Source organism: Hylaeus volcanicus, chromosome 3 (assembly GCF_026283585.1).
Source record: "Hylaeus volcanicus isolate JK05 chromosome 3, UHH_iyHylVolc1.0_haploid, whole genome shotgun sequence".
Lineage (NCBI taxonomy): Eukaryota > Metazoa > Arthropoda > Insecta > Hymenoptera > Colletidae > Hylaeus > Hylaeus volcanicus.
Window position 1 is genome coordinate 14,874,352 of NC_071978.1, and position 8,437 is coordinate 14,882,788.

General features: G+C 34.1%; 1 protein-coding gene across 2 annotated transcripts in view; it reads left to right on the forward strand.

Moving 5' to 3' along the window:
* Positions 1–680: 680 nt before the first annotated feature.
* LOC128874424 ((E3-independent) E2 ubiquitin-conjugating enzyme UBE2O) overlaps positions 681–8,437 on the forward strand; it is a 13,076-nt gene continuing 5,319 nt past the window's right edge. For both annotated transcript variants that reach the window (XM_054119213.1, XM_054119212.1), the window contains exons 1-8: positions 681–1,042; positions 1,311–1,484; positions 2,069–2,227; positions 2,285–2,938; positions 3,480–3,690; positions 3,779–3,962; positions 4,048–6,020; positions 7,966–8,346. In XM_054119213.1, coding sequence (XP_053975188.1) covers positions 821–1,042; positions 1,311–1,484; positions 2,069–2,227; positions 2,285–2,938; positions 3,480–3,690; positions 3,779–3,962; positions 4,048–6,020; positions 7,966–8,339 — 3,951 coding nt within the window. In that variant the 5' untranslated portion in view covers positions 681–820 and the 3' untranslated portion in view covers positions 8,340–8,346. The remainder of the gene's footprint in view (positions 1,043–1,310; positions 1,485–2,068; positions 2,228–2,284; positions 2,939–3,479; positions 3,691–3,778; positions 3,963–4,047; positions 6,021–7,965; positions 8,347–8,437) is intronic.

Below are 8,437 nucleotides of genomic sequence, written 5' to 3' on the forward strand. Positions count from 1 at the left end.
AATGCTCGCAGCTACAAGAGCTTCTGTTCAGAACTTGAATGTTTTCGTATATCTAGATTCTAGTGACCTGTAAATGTTTAAAGCCATTTTTTGTCTCGTTCAAAAAGCGCTCGTCCGGATCGCGACCTTCCCTTGTTAGCTTTATTAAAAATTAAAGCATATCTTGAAATTATATGCATTGGAAGAATACCTTAGTAGGACCAGAGCGTATACGCACGCTCTGATTGGTCAGTGTTTTCTGTTAATATCTCCTCAACGAAGCCTCGGACAACATTTTCGCTAAGGAAAAAGTTGTTTCAAATCACCTCCCGAACCATCCCTTTCAAGGTGTTACAACATTTTTGGGACACCCTGTATACGTGAATACAATTTACATGCGTATACATTCGCTAGTCATTAAATAAAAATATTTTGACAGATCCTTCGAAGCGATGGTTGATAAGTAGAAGAACAATCTCGACCTCCCGAACCACCCCTTTCAAGGTATTACAACATTTTTTGGACACCCTGTATACATGTATACATGAACACAATTTACATGCGTATACATTCGCTAGGCATTAAATAGAAATATTTTGACAGATGCTTCGATGATTGATAAGTAGAAGAACAATCTCGATTTTCAAAAGATCGATAATAACTCGATCGACGGGGAACAGTCAAGAAGACATCTCGAAGGCGATCCTTAGATCGGGGTTGGGGTCGGGTTCGGGGTCGGAGTCAAGTTCCCTGCCTGCGACGTGCGCCGTAATCGTTGCGCCGTGTAACCTTCTGTCAGCCGTCGTCGGCAGAGAGCGAGTACTCGCTGATCAGAGGAAAGATGGCTACGAACTTGGGGGTAGAGTGTCAGTACTTCTTCGAGGATGTCGTCTACCGTGTGGACAAGAAAGGTAACGTTGTGTTCGGTATCGTCATGGAGAACGACGACGAGGATTTGTCCGAGGAAAGTTCTGACAGCGAAGAAAGCCCGAAAAGAAAAAAGGGCGAGATTCGCGTGGTCTGGCATCCCTCCGGTGTCGAGGAGTTGGTCAACGCGAAGAAGGTATTTCACGTTTAATATCATTCAAGAATCTATCACCTGCGAAAGATGAACATTGCGTGAAGTAATATTTCGTATTCCACTGTATTATTACTCTCCTCCCGTCGTATTTATGTTTTTAATATCATGGAAAGCGACACATGTCATCCAAACGATATTTGCGACCGACTGTTAAATTTAAATTTGAATTCAGTTTAAATTTAACATCCGCAACCTTTCGATCTTCGGTACAGTATTATGATGTTTTTGGAAATTCTGCTTTCATTTACAGGTTCACTTGGCAGACAGAACACTTATGCCAGGTGATGTTGTACGTCGAATGATTAAGGGAAAGGACACACAAAGAGGATATTGCAGAGATATCGAATTAACTGCTTGTGTTCAAGTGATTGGTACTAAACAGGTCCTTACGAATATTAGAAGTGAAGATTTAGTTCCTTTGGAAGTATGTGGTCAAATATGTATAGCAGTGTTTTCCAAACTAAAGGGCATAACACTTAGGGGGGACATGTATACAAAAAAGTATATCTAACACAGACAACAATAGATAACTGAAACATCACTTTTTGTATTAGTATAGTTATCATAGAACTTTAACATCTGTAAGCAGATATTCTGTTTGTTCCTTTTTAAATATTTCAATAGTTTATTTTCATAGATACTTCCATTCATAAATTTTAGTTTAAAAGAATTAAATAAATATATTATATTGATTTTTATAATTTTTTTGTTTTGTATCACATGTGATATATAGCATCTATGTAAGCATTTAGTTTAGTCAGAAATTTCTTTAAATCATTTTTTGTATACAATGAGTATAAAATTGAATCAATCAAAAATAACTTGATTTTTTATTAACTTGAAATTAATTGAAATAATCAACACAAATTTATTGTCTGTATATCCTTAGCACCAAAAGTTTCCTTTTCCTAGGAGGATGCCTTTCAAATAGTCTGGAAACCACTGAAGTATAGTAATTACTCTTAACAACGTAACTTATGTATTATAATTAATAGTTTTTATTTATAGGAATTTGCAACCGATATAGCTGTTTGTATGGATTCATGGGTGGGTGGGATAAAAATGGCTCACTACAAATTATGGCTTGCTACACCTGATGGATCACGTTGTGTTATAAATAAAATGGATTCTTGTGTCCTAGGACAATTGGAAGAGAAACGAGATAATGTAAGAAACAAATTTAAGATAATCTGTTTGGACATATAGATAAATTATACTTTTCAGGATAATGACTTTCCTCACTCTTCTGAATTTTATCCTGGTCAAAGTTTGTGGGGACCAGTTCACTGCCTAGAAGATGCACAGTGGATTACTTGTACAAAAGAAATGAAAACAAAAAGGAAAACCAAACCTCAAAAAATAACAAAAGTGATTGTAGAAAAGGTAGAAACGGATTGGGTAGGAGTGCATTGGCAGTGCAGGGCTTATTCGAAGGATGGTGCATGGTCGGATCAAGCTCAACCAAAATTCGTAGTTGAAGGCGAAAATTTAAAAAAACTGAAATTATTAAATGTTTTTGAACCTTCTACTGTGCAAGTCGGAGATCGAAATTTCTATGTAATTAAAGATAATGAAAATGTCATTACACGAGAACAATGGAGAAAACAGCAAAGAGACGTTTTTCAAGTTCCTAAACACAGCCCAAAGAAAACACGTCCAAATATCAGTGTTACAAAACCACCAGAAGATAAGAAAAAGGAGGACAAGGATAAAATTAATGAACAACAGGCATTAGAAGACAATGCTCAAAATAATATTAACAATTTACAAAATGTGACAAGTAATAATACTCTAATGCCTCCAGCACAAAACCAAAATACTGAAAGCTCAGATGATTGGGATACAGAAGATACAGGTTCACAAAGTGACAGTGCTTCGGTAAGATTCGATGTTTCAATGACAAATGAAGACCAAGGGGGAGAAACTCATTATGTTCAAAAATTAAAGAATCGAGAAAATCGTGATTGTAGTTTACATAACTCCTAGGGGCATTAATAGTGGTTTAAAAATTCGGCAAAAATATGTATTTTAAAGTTTAATGTGTCCAATGTAAGAATGAGGCGAAAAAAAAGTTACGCTGGTAACCATTTTATTAAAATTAAAGTGGATATATATAGTTTTCCCCCTTATAGCCATTTTTTCCCTTCCTGTTCTGTCAAACGGTTGATTATATCGATTTTTCTATTGCATAAATCGATTCCTTGCCTCTTTTACCGCTAGATGGCATGCATATTTAAATTTCGGTAAAAATTAGACATAATGAATTTTTCCCCCTTGGTCTTCAAATGAAAATGAAGTATTATTTTAGAAAATTCAACTACTAATCTTTCTCAAAACATTGTTATTAATGATAAACATTGTATCACAGTAAAAAATAATGCTGTTATTTTTCGATCAATGAACATTTTAATATTTATAGGTATCCAGTGGGTGTTCAAGTATGTCATCTATGGGTAAAAAAAAGAAGGGTCCCGCTTTGATGACTAAAGTACTGAAGAAAAAAAAACTGTGTAAAGCAAAGAAGAAAGTGCCACCTATTCCACTTATTCCAGGAACTAAAATTGTCGTGGAAACATTATCTACGAATACAAAAGCTAATGTCGTTTGGCAAGATGGTTCGGTAGAATTTGGTATCGTATCTATAATATTTTAAATTTCTTATTTGTTCAATGGTATAAAAGTTTTGCTACTTATTTCATTTTTCATTCTTTCCCATAGGCATTCCATCAACACAGCTTTACCCGATTCATCATTTAGACGACAAAGAATTCTTTCCAGGTGATTTTGTAGTAGATCAAAAAGAAGAATCTAGGATGTATGGTGTGGTTCAAAGTGTCGATCATCAAGGTAGAACAGCTAAAATAAAATGGTTTAAAACGTATACTTCTAGTCAGAGTCCACAGTAAGTAATCACTTTTATTTCTCTAATTAGAACTAATGCAATTGATTCGAAAAACGTAATACTAATCTCGATAAATATTTGTCAGGCCAACTTTATTAGAAGAACGTGAAGTCAGCGTATACGATCTGAAGGATCATCCAGATTTTCAATACAGACCAGGTACATTAGTGATTCGAATAGCTAATTTTGAAGGAGAAGATGCTGGATGCACTGCTGGTCAAGTGCTAGATAATTATCCAGAAGGACGCGTTAAAGTGTGGTGGGTTGATGGACATGTAAGTATGTGTTGGCCTCAAGATTTATATAAAGTAGGTGAATATGAAAGCGACGAAGGAGAACTGTGGGATGACGTTTCGTCCGACGCGTCGTGGGAAACAGAATTAGAAGACTGTTTTATCGCCGACACAGACGGAACAGAACAAACGGAGTTGGAAAATATAAAGCCAAAATTAGCTGCTCACATTGAAAAAGCTCGTATCGCGATGTCTAGATTGGAAGAGATCTTCACTCAAAATCCATCGCTGCAAACAACCGAAGTTATGAGAAAATTATTGGAAGTTTACAAAGATTGTCGGTATATGGACAAACTTATGAGTACCTCTTTCTTCCACGAGAGTCACTTCCAAGGACTTTTGGAAAGAGTTAGAGAACGTGGTCGAGCAAATGTAGCGCAACGTATGGCAGATCAAGTGACGAGATTATTTACTCACAAATCTGACGGATTGGAAGAAAATACAGAAAAGGATAATGTAGAAAATTTCAATAGTATACAATCCGGAAGTAATCCTTCGGAGAAGATCATTGCCGTAACAGAACCAACCGAAGTAAAAAACAACGAGGATAGCAACAAGCAACAGAATGTAAGAAGCGAAGAATCGGTCGATCGATTATTTATCAATGTAAATCCAAATCCTGAAGATTCTGGACTATATTCTGCAGACAATTCAAAGAAAGAATCAGGTTCGAGTGAGTCGAGTGGAGAATTCCTATTCAGTGAAGATGCGAATAATGTGCCTGATCGTTTAGTAGAAAGAGCAGAAACAAATAAGGCTACCAAGACACAGATGCACGTAACAAGTTCTAATGTAGCCGGTTCTCAAGTTTGCGTCAAACTTTGCACATTAATAAAAGCCCAGCTTGTATTAGCCCACGCAGAAGTCTCTAAACGATTTGGATTGTCGAAAATGTCGTTGTCTGATGCTGAGAAAGGTTCATCTCCATTAAGAAAACAGAAAAAAGAGGAGGAGAAGCACGTAGAGTTATTACAAGAACCATCGGAATGCTCGATAGAAATTCCACCGCCAGTATACGAAGAAGGAGAAGGGTTTTCCATAGAGGAAACGGCACCAGATAGTCACAAATTTAAGTTAACAATGTTCCAGCCTACGGACCCCACAAATTTTTTCCGAACTGTTTCCAAGGAATTAAAGCTCTTAAAGAGTTCACTTCCACCCGGTATATGGGTAAAAGGATTTGAAGATAGGATAGATTTATATTCCGTAATGTTTCGTGGACCTGAGAAAACCCCATATGAAGACGGTCTTTTTCTTTTCGACTTTCAATTATCTGCTGATTACCCTGTCGCTCCACCACTTTGTCACTACATTTCTTATTGTAACGATAGATTGAATCCTAATCTCTACGAAGATGGAAAAGTATGTGTGAGTTTACTTGGAACATGGTCTGGACGCGGAACGGAAGTTTGGACGAGTTCTTCGACTCTGTTGCAAGTTATAGTCTCAATCCAAGGCCTTATTCTTGTACCCGAACCATATTTTAATGAAGCTGGATTCGAAAAACAAAAGGGCTCTCAACAAGGAAGAGAAAATTCAAGAATGTACAATGAAATGGTTGTTCTAAAATTAGTTCAAGCGCAAACTAAGCTGTTACAACATCCACCGCCTGTTTTCAAAGATATTATTATTGGACACTTTAAGAGACACGTGAAGAAATTGTTACAACGACTGGACCTATGGATGGAAATTTCTGAACAGCATAACAATCAACATCCATTGTCTCCAGTGACACCTACTACTTTCAAGCAAATAGCCGACGTTGGTGAGTTATAATTTTCTTTCTTATTGTTATATCGGCATTTCTCAAACTGTGATCCGTGAGCTCTTAGAAAAATGCTTCCAATAACATTACATTGTTGAGGCAATCTTGTAACCCAGAGCACTACAGAATTGTCTTTTGTGAATTCTTTATTGAAACTCTACTTATAGCTCTTTTAAAATTGGCATACTTATCTACAGTGGGTGTAGAAAGTATTCGTACACCGGTTAATTTCCAAAAAAACTATGTAAAATTGTAATTTATTAACTTATTTTTTATAAACAATGACATTCTACATATTCTCGGAAATCTCTAGAATAGATAAATTACAACAAAATAGCTATTTATGTAAATTGCGAAATTAACAAGAAAAAAACCATTGATCGATAGAAATATTGAAGCAATAAGTATCGCACAACTGTTTAATTCTTAAAACTTCATTAAGAAAAAAAGAAATTTACATTAATTTATAAGTATATAATACTTCCTTCGTGGGATTTCCTTTTGATTTTATAATTATTGCAACTCTTCTAAGCATTAAATTAACTAAATTATTAGTTACTCGAAATGGGATCTTCTTCCATTCCTCTATTAGAGTCTTTTTTTAAAGAACTTTACTGGAAATTTGATGTTTTCTAATTCGTACGGAGCAATAAACTAATATGTTTACGTTACAAACTCTACTGTAAATGGTTCGTCATAAGAATCGTACTAATACTTATTGCTTCTATACTTTTACCCATTTTTCGCATTTTTTTGTTAATTTCACAAATTATATTAACTAGTAAATGTTGTTTGGACTATATCTATCTTAGACTCTTCCGAGAATATGTAAAATATCATTGATTATAAAAAAAGAAGTTAAGAAACTACAATTTCACACAAAAGTTTTTTGGGAAATTGATCGGTATATGAATACATTCTACACCCACTGTACATCTATTTTAAAATCGCATTTTCTTCATAAAGAACTATGTTATTTGAAGGGCATTAAAGAAGAAAAGACTGATACAATTTCATGTTTAGTATGAGTACTACCCCTTACTTAGTATCTGAAAAGCAGTATTACTCACCTCATTAAATTTGGATTTATACAATGGGTTTTATAAATTTTACCTAAAACAGTTTATATTTGAAATATGCATCACTTTTTCTTCTGCTTCTGTCAAAGTAATAAAAGAAAGTAAATTTTATTGGATTTCTTATTTGTAGTTTTGTTACTTAATTACGCACGTGTTCGTTACTTTTTTATATATTTGCTTGTGTGCATTATTTTAGCAAATAGCCTAAAAAAAAGGTAAAGTAATAAGTATGAATGTATATAAATTAATAATAATGAGTAATAACAATCTCTTATACGAAAATTGTATTTAACATATTTCAATTATTTTTGTTACTTTTCGAACCTTGTTGTGGGCGATTTTTTAAAAATATTGTCAGTTACAAGCAAAATATAATAATGTAAGTAAAGTGAAAATAGCGAGAATTTTTTTGCTATACAAAATTATTTAAAAATGTTGCTTATCACAAGAACTGTGAAAAGACATAATTCAGTCAACATTTAAACTTATAAAAACAATAATATATATAAAAAATATTGATGTTATATACGGAATGTTGTAGCATATTTACTTTACGAGGGAAAAAAGAAAATAGTTAATATATAATACATATATTCCAAATAAGAAAAGCAATCTATGTAATAAAATAATGAACAAAGATCATACAAAATAATTGAACCATATGCAACTTTAAATAAAAATGATCAGAACATAAATACATCTTTTTAACAGTAAAATTATGTTTAAAATATAAAAATTCTATATTAGCGAATACGCAAAAGATTTTCTTTTGTTAAGAGGATTCGTTGGAAAGTGATGTTCGGGAAACATTGATATATACTAAAAGGTTCGAATTAATCTAGTTTTAACAATGCCCTTCTGTTTAGATGAAAAAATTCTCCCGGAATTTCCGCTGATACCAGCATCTAGGGGTTTCTGTATAACGCTTCGTAAAACACTAGCCACGTTCAAAGAGGTACTGATCAGGGAAAGCATCATTGGAGACAATAGAGTACAGGACAGTGAAAACGTCAAAGAACAAACGAATAGTACTAATAACGAGTGTCACGAATCATGTAAAACCATTGATGGTAACGCAATGAATCGCGACAGCAAAAGAAATAACTGTGAAGAAGATAGCTCTAAATTAACTCCAAATGGTAATCTGTCCAAGGACTGTGTTTCATCTTCCTCGACGAATATTTCCGTCGCGCCACTATGCGAAACGAAGAAAAAGACTTCGGATCGTACCATCAGCTAGCCACAAGGTAAACCTAAGTTTAAACCTAAAAGTTTAACTCGTAAAAGGTACACGATTATGCGGTAATTCAATTAATTTATTATATAAATATATATATA